General features: G+C 39.3%; 1 protein-coding gene across 1 annotated transcript in view; it reads left to right on the top strand.

Moving 5' to 3' along the window:
• LOC126416999 (cilia- and flagella-associated protein 44-like) overlaps positions 1-14,723 on the top strand; it is a 582,681-nt gene that overhangs the window by 330,287 nt on the left and 237,671 nt on the right. The window contains exon 17 of the mRNA XM_050084886.1: positions 3,108-3,294. Within this exon, the coding sequence (XP_049940843.1) occupies positions 3,108-3,294 (187 nt within the window). The remainder of the gene's footprint in view (positions 1-3,107; positions 3,295-14,723) is intronic.

Raw genomic sequence — 14,723 nt, 5'->3', positions numbered from 1 at the left:
CACCAGATCATCTTAGTCGTACCATTCTAGGCGTATCTCGTCTTAGTCTAGTACATCGAGATCTTCTCTTCCGTTTTTCACGCTGTGACTTTTTTTTCACGCTGTGACTTTCTTACGTCTTCTCCTTTATTTGCCTTTACAAATTTTCTCCTTCGGATACTCCGGCATCAGTTTCTCTTAATGGTTCTCTTTTCTTGTTATGCTCAGTTGCTATGGGAACACTTGATAGCTTTTTCTCTCTCTTTTATCTCAAAATTTCTGTTTTCTTCAGTCCTTTCACACTAGTCACTACATTCCAGCGGCTTTGTGATGACTTTTTTTAATAGGCCTTATCTTTTAAAACTGTTCTCTTTCAGCAACACCATCAGCATATTTGGACTCTATGCACAATAACCATTTCGCACTTTCAATATAAGTATTCAAATTCTTGTAAGTCACTCGTATTGTTTCACATTAGAAACAGATTTATGTACATTTAGCAAAGAGTTGGCTTAACAACCATAACTCTATTACAAACTAATCATAAAATATGTCTTGCCTCCAGCAAGCCAAAGGAAGTGTTTATTCACAATTCCAAATCTCAATTGTTCTTTTGTCACTAATAATAGTCAAATTACAAACAGCTCAGAATAACACAGAAGTTCCTTGGTTCTTCCGTTTGCTTTCACTATGACTTCCATGGATCACCCGACAAGTACTTGTCGGTGCTGTTCAACCGCCGCGTCAACCTTTTTCTCGTGACTGATTTCACTCCTGCACGGACATATGACATGTTCTAGATAGGGTTCCTTTCTCCCACTCACATCTAAAATATCGTGTGTTTGAGATGGTGGAAGGCCAAGTGGTTCAAAAATTTACACAGAAATTCTCTAAACACTACAATAGGTTTCAGTATAAATTCAATTTGCAATCACTTACGTAAGATGTACTTTGCACCTGCTTCACATGTGAAAGTCTCCAAGTAAATATATTTAGTGCAACCCTTTTTTATCTGTATACTGTGTTCTTATGTGGCACTGAAGCTTCTGATAACTGGCAATCTCATCCTCGGTGTGTGACTGTACCTGATTAAAAAAATGTGTCTTTCCCAACTTATGCTTGTTCAGGTGACTTTCCTGCAACCGAGAACAGTCATATCTGTTTGTAAGGAATTTGGGGACAACTCTGCAGCTAAAACTCACAAGCACCTTCTGCTTTATTACTGAAACTGTGCAGTTTCCTCATTCAGGCTGACAGTTCAGCAGTGGCGGAAATCCTGTATAACAATGGAGACTGGGATGACTCACTTGTCATTCCAGGTACAATGCTGTGCTAATACAAATCCTGTATGTGATGGTAATTAATCTGTCCAATGTGCTAGATGGTCATAGATGTCACTACAATCACAGTGTTAGAAATGCAGTACAGATTTTGGACTGAAAAAAAGAAGAAAAAATGGGCAATATGGTGGTGAATTTTGACATTACTTTACTGATGATTTGAGTCTCTCTAATTCAGTCCAGGTATATAAGAGCAACTTGTAGAAACTTAAGTAGTACTCTGTATAAATAATACAGTATGGCTCATTTGGAAGCTGTATGCTGAGATCAGAGCAGATCTCCACCTTTACTTCTTATGAGACCAGAACTGTTTTAGATTTAACAAATTTTAAGAAGAAACACTCTTCCAGTTTACATTTTCAGCCCTTGGTTTACAACATTTTAGATAGGCATCATGCTTTTAATGTAGTATAGACTGATTGTTCAGAGCAGTGTCTCCCTCAGCTCTTGAGTCTTTTCTTGGACCATATCTTCAAGATGTGTCTTTGTAATTAATACACTGTACAGAATGGAGAACTGTATGGAATCCAGAAGGCAGTGGAGTAGAAGAGGTGAGAGTGAGAGTGAAAGGTTTCTCATTCGCTATGATTCCCTTAGTGCTCTACAAGCTTTGCAACAAATATTCATAGCAGAGAAAATTATACACACAATACAGAACAAACTGCTCCTTCAACAACAGGTGAAGCATGTATCATTCTGCTGGGTACCAGGACATGTTGAAGTCTGGAGAAATGAACAAGTGGCCAAGGAGGCTGTTGTCTCATCATCTTGCTGTGGGGCCTGAGAGCTATGCAGCTGTGTTAGGTATAGTGACTGCCAGTGAAGGACAACAAACTATGGTTAGTGAAACCAAAAATCTGACATCATATACCTCATACTGATCATTCTGATGCGATGAAATCACCATGACTTGCCTCTGAATAGGACGCAACCCATTAAGCCATGGCTTTATACTCTGACAGGCAAGGTCTCCAGTCTCATTACCTGATTGCACTGGTGTGGTGGTTGGTGTGGTCTTCAGTCAACAGACAGAGTTGATGCAGCTCTCCATGCTAGTATACCCTGTGCAAGTATCTTCACATCTGTGCATGAATATTGCAACTTATACCCATTTCAACCAGCCTACTGCAGTGAAGCCTGAGTTTCCCCCTACAGCTTTTACCTCACACTGCCCTTTATTACCAAATTAACTCCTTAATGGTATTTTGCATTATGGGCCATCCCACAATGAACTATCTTTATCCTGTTACAAAAGTTAACTGAGTGCCCCCTGAGACAAGCCTCCCAATGTTAGACAAGAAAGCCAGACTCTAGTAATGTCAAATAGTCAGTTCACTGTGTATGTTATATTACATAATTGGAGGAATCCATGTACTAATTCCTTCTACACACTATATGTATCACCCCTCCACAGCATCAAGACAAATGCGAGTATGCCTAACTCCTGAGATGTGAACTGGCTTGCCAAAATTAACTTGATACACCTGTCAACCTCATTGAAGTTCCTCCTCACATGGCAATTAGTAGGTAGAGACTCCTCTTTCATTGTGTAAAATCCTAAAAGTATTGATCCTCCTCATGACCTTATAGCTGTATAAAATGTTCCCCATGATCAGTAACACAAGGTCTGGTCTGATTTTATCATCTCAGGCACTCATGCTTATTTGTAAGGCTTTTTGTAGATATTTGGTAAATAATTTTTTTCCATTATATGGATAACTTTGGGTGCATATCCTTTATATCTGTACATGTGTGTTTCTGTTCTTATCAGTTCACTTACTTCTCAAGGGATGACTTCAAACCACCAACAAAAGAAGTAGAAGAGGAATTAGAAAGGAGAAAAGAATTCTCTGTTCTGTCTATTCTAAAAGGCTTGAATACTGAATCACCAGAATTTAAACAAAATCTAAGACTGAAGAAGCTTGTACAGAAATATTATGAACAGAAGAATAAAGTTGAAAGAAGGCAAGATGAGGTAATTCACATTAACATATAGCTAAAATGATGCTGTATAAAATCCATGGTATTTTGCATTATGGGCCATCCCACAATGAACTATCTTTATCCTGTTACAAAAGTTAACTGAGTGCCCCCTGAGACAAGCCTCCCGATGTTAGACAAGAAAGCCAGACTCTAGTAACGTCAAATAGTCAGTTCACTGTGTATGTTATATTATATATCCTTTATATCTGTACATGTGTGTTTCTGTTCTTATCAGTTCACTTACTTCTCAAGGGATGACTTCAAACCACCAACAAAAGAAGTAGAAGAGGAATTAGAAAGGAAAAAGTTATTCTTTCTGAGTTGGTCAACTCCATTTGTTGAGTGGTTACATCTTATACAGTCTGACTACACTTTTGTTTGTATGGGGGACAGTATGTAAATACTGTTACTGCTTATTAAGTGAAAGATATTAAAAACCTAACATTTAAGTAAATAAACAGTATTTTTGAGATATATTGTACCTATACTTGCAACCATATCTTGTGCTCATACCATTCGTTATCATTCATGTTACGAAAGGTTCTCATTTGGTAAGTCACTTGGCGTTGCTTCAGGAGCTGGAATTCAATGGCATAACAGATACCATTAATCAGTGGTTTCAAACTTATTTTGTCATTTGAAAGAAAGTGATAGATATGCTTAACTCTGACACAGCAAAAACTTCTTCAAGTCCTAATTTGTTGTGGGCTCTCTGAAGACATAGTATTGTGAAGTCTACGTTTTTGTCACTCACTTCCTTCTCTGCATTATAGATGCCGATCCTATGTTATTTTCAGATGACTGCTTGTTCAGTTCATTTAGTTTGAGCAAGACTGCTCATGCAGAATTACTGGTGTAACTGAAGAGTCAGTATTTGTGAAGACTTTAATGTTGATTTTTTGTCTGATTGAAGATACCTAAAGTAGTTTATGTCCAGCTTTATTTTCCATGGCAAAGGAGTGAACGTCATCATGTTACAGACTTTGATAATTCGTTTTTGTTTCCAACTACCTCCAGTAATTTAGATGTAAAAGTAAATAGTTTATTTGAAAACTAATGACCCACCCTGGCTTTATGTAGCTAACACTAAGTGTTGACAGCTGGATGACTTGTCTGCCACAGCAGTAATTTTATTTACAGGCCATTGCAGAGAGTTATGATTAAAATTCAGAGAACAATATTAGGTGATTGAATGTCATCACTTTTACATAACTTAAAACAGTTTAAGCAGAGCACTCCAGAACAGTTCTCAGGAGGCTCAAATGTTATCTGTTTCATATTTAATTGGTGTTCAAAATGACATGTTGTAGCAATGATGAGAGCTATGAGGTACCATTCTGCCTGGTTTCCCAACTGCAGAGCAAGTTTTGTGTGCACTACAGTCAGTTGTTGGTAACCCAAATGCAGTGCTAGTCCAGAATGAACTACATTTTCTCTGTGATCTTTTTCTGTGTTTCCCTTCACTACCCTTAAACATTAACTCTACACCAAAAAAATATGTTCTTGTCAGCTTAACACCTGATATGTCCTTCATCACAGGTCATTTGGGAAGTTCCCATTAGTGGCAGTCTTGTGCCAGCCTGATACCGGAATCAGGCAGCCTTACATCTACCTCCTGTGCCACAAACCTTACTCCTAAATCAGTCTGTCAGTTGGTGAAAATCTTTTCAAAACCACTACAGTACCTCCTGAGAGTAGCCTGTACATAAAGCAGAAAACCGTTGTGAGCTTACTATGCCATACTTCCTGCATCACAGGTAATTTAGCATGTTGGCAGTAGCTTGCACCAGCCTTCCAGTAGTAATAGCTTGCACTACCCTTGTGCTGCTGTCGGGTCACCTTACGCATTTCCAGGGAGCTCCGCCACACACTGGTAGATGAAAGTTATATCATTTTCACACCAGCAGGGGGCTTTAATGCATCATCATTTAGCCAGTTTCCACAAAATATTTATTATACTCACAAAACTATCACATGAATTGTTGTTGTTGTTGTTGTTGTTGTGGTCTTCAGTCATGAGACTGGTTTGATGCAGCTCTCCATGCTACTCTATCCTGTGCAAGCTTCTTCATCTCCCAATACTTACTGCAACCTACATTCTTCTGAATCTGCTTAGTGTATTCATCTCTTGGTCTCCCTCTACTATTTTTACCCTCCACGCTGCCCTCCAGTGCTAAATTTGTGGTCCCTTGATGCCTCAGAACATGTCCTACCAACTGGTCCCTTCTTCTAGTCAAGTTGTGCCACAAACTCCTCTTCTCCCCAATTCTGTTCAGTACCTCCTCATTAGTTATGTGATCTACCCATCTAATTTCATGAATTAGAGTATCTATTATTGAAAACTGCATCAAAATTCAAACAGTAGTTTCTGAGATTAGTCCAAACACATAGACAAAACCACAGTGGTGGACTTTAATTTATGTATGTATATGGATACAGAAGATAGATGGTGGTCAGAAGTTAACAGTAAAACATGCTAATTAGTTTCAGATCATAAATGAAAAACAGAGAAGTGGTGGAAAATTTGGCACCTTCTTAAAGATATTGATATGGCCCTTTGTCTTATATTTTCCTTTAAAAAAAGAAGTATTGTAAAATTATACCAACTGTTGTTTCTTTAAAAAATTAAAAAGGGGGGTGGGGTCTGCTGAGTTCAAAAATAAAACATTAAAAAACTGAAACAAAGATGATTGCAAATTGGGGGTAGAAGTCATTAAAACAAAGGCATTTTTCTTTGAAACAGTATCTTCTCATGTAATTTCAATAACAATATTTGTCTTCAGGGTCCAAAACTATTTTGAGGGCGCCCACCTACATAGGGAGAAATGATCGTCATATTAAAATAAGAGAAATCAGAGATAGCATGGGAAGAGTTAAGTGTTTGTTTTTCCAATGCACTGTTTGAGAGTGGAACAGTAGAGAAACAGTTTGAAGGTGATACAGTGAACCCTCTGCCAACAACTTAATTCTGTGTTGCAGAGTAGTCATGTAGATGTAGATTACAAGCATTATTAAATAAGAAACAAGTAGAAGTAGTAACATTAAAGTGGCCAACTTCTCAGACAATAACTCAATATGATAATGGAGTGTCCTGTGTGGAAAACAAATAATGAAAATGATAGCTAAGCTTTTCGAGAATGTCCTTCCTCATAACAAAGACACAATATGTAATACACTTATGAGCCAAAACATTATGACCTCTGCCAACCATGAGGCTGTATGCTGCCTGGTGGTACTGAGGACATGTGACGTGGTAAGAGAAGTATATGAGCTGAACAGAGATGAATGGGGAACCATTGTAGCAACGATAAGTGGCAGAAATGAAAAAATTCACTGACTTAAGTGACTTTGACAAACAGCAGATTGTTGTGGCCCAGTGCCTGGGAGCAAGCATCTCAGAACCAGGTTGGCTGTTCCCTGGCTACCGTCATGAGCATTTATGGAAAGTGGTTGAAGAATGCTGTATAACAATGAGCAGGCAACAAAAAGTTGGACATCCATACCTCATTACATGACTCAGGGATCAGAGGCTTGCCCACTCTCTAAAGCGGGGTAGGCAGTGATCTGTGACAGATCTGATGTCAGAGTACAGTGATGGCACAGACACAAGTGTTTTGGAGCGCTCCATTCGGCACGCAGTGTTCTGCAGCAGGGAACCTGTAAGTGTTCTCATGTTGACACAATAACATAGTCATTTATGATTACAGTGGGTGTGGGATCACTGAGACTGGACTGCAGATCAATGGGATCATGTCACACGGTCAGATGAATTCCATTTATTGTTAAACCAGGTTGATGGTCTTGTCCAGATATGCTGTCATCCACGCCAATGGCTGATTGAAATATGCAGTACGCCATAGACACAGGCCAGTGGTAGCAGTGTTATGTCATGAGGGACATTCACCTGGGCTTCCATGGACCCTGCGGTAGTAACTGAAGACACCACAACAGCTGTGGACTACGTGAACATTATTAGGGACTGCCTGAACCCCTTATGCTTGATGTCTTCTCCAACAGTACTGACATCTTCCAGCAGGATAACTGTGCATGTCACAAGGCCAGAATTGTGTTGATGGTTTGAGGAACATGATAGTGAACTCATGTTGATTTCTTGGCCATCAAATTTGGCATATCTGAATCTGATGAAACCCAAGAGGGATGCTATCAGACACCAGCTCCATGCCCACAATCCAACTGCCCATAAATTATGGGAAGTGTGTGGCCTGTGTGTAGGCGTCTGATGCCACAAACCTCTGAAAACCTATCAAGTACTTGTTGAATCCATGGCGTGCAGAATTACTGCTGAATTTCGTTCCAGAGGCTGATCAACACACTTTTAAGTAGGTGGTCATAATGCTTTGGCTCACCAGTGTATGTGCACCCTCCTCCCTCCCACTCTCTCCCCTGTGTAGCTTTATTGTTCTGGGACAGTTATGTCATAATATGTATGTGTGTTTTTGCTATTGAGGTCTGTGGAAGGATATTATCTGAAGACTGAAGTGATTTCAGTCTTGTTTATTAGATTAAAGTACATGTATTTTTATAGCATAGTTCCATAGTAAGTTGATCCTCAAGCATTTAGGACATACCATAAAACAAAATTACATAGGGCAGAACCTCTCAGTGAGGAAACATGCTCCTCACCTGCTGACATACAATTTGTGCAGGATTTGTTGCTTGTATTGACCTTAAATGCTATTGTTTCTAGGTATTTCTTACAGGATAGGGTGTGATCAAATGTGACACCAAGGTGCTCAGGAAACTAACTACGGGGAAGTACTTAACTGTTTAAGTATAATTTGGGAGATTTTGCAGCTTGACCATTATTAGGATGAAAGCTCATTGTTTCCATTTTGCTTGTGCTGACAATCAGTCTCCAGCCAGTTTACAATTTTCCAAAAAGTTTAAGATCTTGGGAATGAGGACTGTCACCATTTTCCATTGACTTAATTTGGACAGCTATAGCCAAATGGTCGGCATAACGAAATTTACGTCATTTTGTTTCTTGGATGTCTGATATGCAGAGGTTGAAAAATGCAGGCACCAGTACAGATCCTTAAGGGAGGCTATTGTTTATTTTTCTGACTCTACTTACATTATATGGAAGGTTCTGCCACATAGCATGTTATTGGGGAAGTGTAAGAGTTTCTAGCATGGATGGTGTGGTATGATTTTTATAGCAGACCAACTCTCCATATGGTGCCATATACAGCGGTGAGATCTACAAAGACAGCTGTCGTCATCAACCCTTGCTGGAGCACTACTTTGATGTGACTAGTTAGACTGAGTAGCTTCTGTTATGGTGAAAGGCAGCTCACTTCACTGGTAGGTGTTATTCCAGTATTGATTGTGTGCAATTTGAAATGAGCTCCTCCAACAACTTAGAGGTGTTGCTTAAGAGGGAAATCGACAGTTGCCTGACTTTAGCAAAGATATTATTTTATCTTTCTTGGAATTAGGTGGCACCTGACCATTCTGCATAATGTGAGGAGAACTGGCTCAGCTATTTTCTAGTCCTCTGGCCACTGTGCATTAGGAATTCAGGGAGGATAACATCACATTCTGTGTCCTTCCCTGTTTTAATTTTACTGACAGCAATATTTACTTCATCAGTTATTAAGGAGTGGAAAACATTATTTGGAGCTTAATGTAACTGACAGAACAGTTTCAGTTGGCACTTGAGGAATGTAGTATGTTTCCCATCTCTTGGAGGTCTTGATAAGGATACGATTTGTGAGGCAATCTGGTTGGGAAAGACATCTGGCATTTGTCACTCAGGTGCACTGTCACCTCTGAGTTTCCTTAGGAGGTTCCATGCCTTCCTGCTTGATTTGGTGAAGTTTAATGCCTCAGTAGTTTCTCCCAATTTTTTCCTTTGGGTTGCATCATGGATTTATAGTAGCTTATCAGCAATTTCATCATTGTTATCATGGAAGAATCACGGATACATAACTTCCATCTCATCAGTCCATCCTAGGATACAAACTTGTGACAGCCCCAGGGAGTATATAATTTTGCAGCTACTGGCATTATCTTTATAAATCTGTGGTAGTTACATTACTTTGTAGGGATCAGCAGCAGAGTTTGGTCAATGTTATGCAAAAAAATTTCTAAATTTGCTTTTAGTAGGTTCCGACTGGGACTCAGAAAGGAACAGGTAAGAAAGAAGATTTCAGTTTTCAGAGGGATGGGGCAGTGTTGACTATGTGGGAAACTGTCCTTAACCTTCTTATGTATGGGGACAGGATCTGACTGCAATTGCTGGTAGGAAAACTCAGATCAGGGTTTTTTCCTGTGTTGTGGGTGGTAGATTTGGAGGTATTTCTATCTTTTCCATCAAAGGTCTGGTGCAGATAGTTTCCTTTCATCCAGTTTGATAAATTTTCCCTATGTTCATCAGTTATGTTTACCACTGTTAGTTGACCAATTTTTGTGAGCATTGAAAGAATGGTAGGGGATGCATTTTTGATATTGTCTCTCACATAGGTTGCAAGTCCATAATGTCAGTGGTACATAGTTCCAAATAGATCTTAGCCATTGATCAAGCCTCTGGACTTCTGTTGCTGTTCATCTTCAGTGTATGTTTCCTGAAGAATGGTATTAAAATTTTTGAATGAACCTGACTCTTAGAACTACTAAGCTCTTCAACATTCAATTGGAAGATCTGTGTAATAATGCCCAACTCTCTTGTCAGTACAGTCTCATAACTCTAATGCTTCTTCTTCTTCATACTCATATAAATCAGTGCAAGTGTTTGAAAGGCAGGAAAATTCACAAGCAGTCAGGATCCCACAACTTTTGGATCTACATTTGTGGCTCAATGTGACTGTTCTTTAGCACCATCCATGAAACAGGTGTAGCTTAAAGAATGCTACAGAAATGAACAGTCATTATTCTACATGTTGCTGATGAAAGGTCATTGCAGTAGACAAGAAAAAGTAAGGGAATGGGGTGGGAAGTTGTGGGAAACCACATGTGATTAGTTTATAGTTAGATGATGTTTGATAGCTTAATACAGAACTCTTTCCTATTGACACCCCTTATTCTCTGTCAGGGAGACATAATTTGTATCATTTCCTTTTACATTGTTGTTGTTTTTGTTGTTGTTGCTGCCGCTGCTGCTGTTGTAATTATCAATCCAAAAGCTGATTTGATGCATCTCTACATGCTACTCTGTCCTGTGCAAGCCTCTTCATCTGCAAATAACCAAAGCAACCTACATGCTTTTGAACCTGCATACTGTACTCATGTCTTGGTCTCCCACTACAATTTTTAGCCCCCAAACTTCTTTCTAATCGTAAATTAGTGATCCCTTGATGCCTCAGAATGTGTCCTATCAATCAGTCCCTTCTTTTAGTCTAGTTGGGCCATAAATTTCTTTTCTCCTCAATTCTGTTCAGTACCTTCTCATTATCTACATTATCCATCCAACTGATCTTTAGCATTCTTCTATAACATCACTTTTCAAAAGCTTCTATTCTCTTCTTGTCTGAACTGTTTATCATTCACATTTCGCTTCCATACAAGGCTACACTCCAAACAAATACCTTCAGAAAAGACTTCTATATTCAATGTTAACAAATTTTCCTCTTCAGATTTTTTTTTTTTTTTTTGCCACTTTACATTTTATATCCTCTCTACTTTGGCCATCATCCATTATTCTACGGCTCAAATAGAAAAACTCATCTATTAATTTAGAGCTGTGTTTTGTAAACTAATTTCCCAGCATTGCCTAATTTAATTTGACTACATGTTCATCATATAACCTCTTTTCAAGGCACTGTCTAATCCATTCAACTATTCTTCCAAGTCCTTTGCTGTCTCTGACAAAATTACAATGTCATTGACAAACCTAAATTTTTGTATTTCTTTTCCCAGAACTTTAATTCCAAATTTTTCTTTGGTTTTGATTTACTGCTCGCTCTTGTTCAGATTGAGTAACAAAAGGAGATACATAACAGCCTACTTCTCTCACTTCTCAAAAACTGCTTCCCTTTCATGCCCCCCATCTCTTATGACTCCTATCTGGTTTCTGCTCAAATTGTATATAACCTTTCACTCCCTGTATTTTACCCCTGCTGCATTATCAAAAGCTCTCTCTAAGTTTACAAATACTATAAACATAGCTTTGCCTTTCCGTAACTTAGCTTCTAAGAGCAGTCATAGGGTCAGTATTGCCTCGCTTGTTCCTACATTTCTCTGGAATCCAAACTGATCTTCCCTGAGAACACCTTCTACCAGTTTTTCCATTCATCTGTAAAAATTCATATTAGTATTTTGTAACAAAGACTTACAAGGGGCAATAAATAAGTAATGCAACAAATTTGTTTTCCTCAGCCAGTTTTGGCTAAAAAAAATGTGGGATTTCTTGTGAGACATTTTGGAATATTCCTGCTACAGCACCTATAGTTTTCTGAAGTTTTTATGGGTGGCTGCACTATGCATAGCCTTCAAAATGGTGTCTGTAATGGAGGTGTGTTCCAAGCAAAGAGTTATCATTGAGTTTGTTATAGCAGAAAAACAAAACTTCACAGATATTCACAGGCACTAGCAGAACATCTACAGAGATGTAGCGGTGAACAAAAACATGATGAGTTGTTGGGCGAGGTATCTGTCTCCATCGCTACAACATCGCACAAACCTGTCCAGTCTTCCACGTGCCAGCCAGCCCACAGACAGCTGTGACTCTTGGAATATTTAAATGTGCAGACATTCTCATTTGAGGTGATCGACAGAACACAATCAAACACCTCACTACACAACTGGATGCCTCTGTTGATAGCACTGTCAAACTCATCCACCAGCTGGGATACTCAAAGGCACATGTTCACTCCGTTTCTCACTGCCTAACAGAACACCATAAACAGCAATAAAGGACCATCTCTGCAGAACTGTTTACACATTACAAGGCTGACAGGGATAATTTTTTGTTGAACATTGTCACAGGTGAGGAAACATCGGTTCATCACTTCAAACTGGAAACAAAATGGTAATCCATGGATCACTGCCACATCACTTCTCCTCCAAACAAAACATTCAGAGCTGCATATTCAGTGGGTATTGTCATGACAATTGTCTTTTGAGACTCTGAAGGTTTTATTCTGTTTGATGTCTTCCCTCATGGTGGAATGGTCAACTCTGAAGTGTATTGTGCTACCTTTAGGAAATTGAAGAAACAACTTCAGCATGTACATTGCCACAAAAATTCAAATGAACTTCTCCTTCTCCATGACAATGCAGGGCATCATAGAAGTATGCACACCCAAGAGGAGCTCACAAAACTACAACCATCCTACAACCTGGATCTTGCACCTTCCAGTTTCCATCTGTTTGGCCCAAAAAAGAATGCACTCCATAGGAAGCAGTACATGGATGATTGGGATGTTATTGATGCAGCAAGATGTTGGCTCTAATGTCAACGAGTAGAGTGGTACCATGTGGGCATTCAGGTCCTCCCAAACCTTCAGACTGAATGGAGATTATGTTGAAAAATAGGGCCTTATAGCCAAAAGAGTGGAGAATAATATGGTGTATTGGGATGCTGAATAAAACCAATCTGCTTTCAGAAAAAAAGTGTTGCATTACTAATTGAGTGTGCCTCATATGAAAATGATAATTCAATAATATTCACACCAGTTAGCACCTGCTTTCTTTGTAATTAGAATTGCTACATTCTTACACATTTCTGATGTATTGCTGATGGAACAGCCAGCAATACAGTAGTGAAACAGTATATGTTTGTGTCTACAGTTGTAATTTATTTATTTTACCTACTGGCTACCTGTTTGGTACAGAGTACCATCCACAGGCCATCTTCTGGCACACAGTCATCATGCTTGTTTCCCGAGTAGGTGTGTCAAATACTCTCACATTCTTCCTGAAGTCAGAGTGTATTTTGCCTGTCTCATACATGAAGCGCACCAAGTGGAATACTTTTATCATGGCTGGTTCTGCATAGGGTATCAGTAGGTATGACAGAATGGCATTTATTCTGGCGGCCTTGTTTCGACTTGTGTTTTTCAGTGCTCTGTTGAATTATTCTCATAGTATTGTATATCTTATCTCATCTTCATCTACATCCTCTTCCCTTCCTATAACATTGCCTTCAAGTTAATTTTCCTTGTATAGCCCATCTATATACTCCTTCCACCTTTCAGCTTCCCTTTCTTTGCTTAGTACTGGTTTTTCACCTGAGTTCTTGATATTCATACAGCTGCTGTTCTTTTGTCCAAAGGTCTCTTTCATTTTGTGATAGACAGTATCTCTACATTTGTTCTCTAACCATTCCTGCCTAGCCATTTTGCACTTACTAACAAACTTGTATATTAATGTTGTATTCGCTTTGCCTGCATCATTTGTTGTATTTTTTTTATTTTCTCCTTTCAGTAATTAAATTCTATATCTTTTCTATTTTTCCAGTAGGTGTTGTCTTTTTACTTATTTGATCCTTTCCTGTCTTCACAATTTCACCTCTCAAAGCTACCTGTTTGTTTTCTATTGCAGTCCTTTCCTCTGTTGTAGTCAGTCATTGCCTAATTCTCCCTCTGAAACTTTCAGCAGCCTCTGGTTCTTTCAGCTTATCCAGGTCCTATCTTCTTTATTTCCTTCCTTTTTGCAATATCCTCAGTTTTAATCTACAGTTCATAACCAAATATTTTGGTCAGAGTTGACATCTGCCTCTGGAAATGCCTTACAGTTTTAAATCTGATTCCAAAATATCTGAGACAATGTATTATTTTTACTCAGTGATAACAAGTAGTTACTCACCATATAGAGGACACATTGAGTAGGAGACAGGAACACTGAAAGTAGAGGGTTGGATATTATTTAACTACTAGCCTTTTTCCCGCAACTTCACCCACAAATTTGTTCAATACATATATTACACACACGTTCTTCTCCCATCTCTCTGTGTCCACCTCTTTCTCCATCTCTCTGTTCACCTCATCCTATCACCTCTATATGTCTATTTCCTCCTTCCCACTATCTCTATATATCTCCCTCCCCACTTCCTCTGACCATATTCTCTCCTGTCTCTCTGTTCACCTCTCCTTCTTGCCTCATCCATTTCCACTTGCCCAGAACCGAACTATACCTCCACTTGCATCTCCCCCTCCTCCTCCCTCTGTCTGTAAATATCCTCCTCCCACTCTCTGTGACCATATTTACCCCCACTATCTGTCCATCCACTTCTCACTCTTCTGTCTGTCCATCTTCTCAGCCTCCATCTCTTGTGTCCACCTTGTCCTCCTCCTTCACACTCTCTCTGTCCATCTGCTTCTCTCCTCTCTCCCTATCCACCTCCTCCTCCCCCTCACTCTGTCCCTCTGTCCATCACCTCCTGCCTCCTCTCTCTGTCCATCGCTTTGTGTCCGCTCTCTCCCTGTCCATCCCCCCATCCTCCACCTATCCATAACAGCT

The sequence above is a fragment of the Schistocerca serialis genome, chromosome 8 (genome assembly GCF_023864345.2).
Source record: "Schistocerca serialis cubense isolate TAMUIC-IGC-003099 chromosome 8, iqSchSeri2.2, whole genome shotgun sequence".
NCBI lineage: Eukaryota > Metazoa > Arthropoda > Insecta > Orthoptera > Acrididae > Schistocerca > Schistocerca serialis.
The sequence above is the reverse complement of the archived record's forward strand: the minus strand, read 5'-3'. Positions and strand labels throughout refer to the sequence as shown.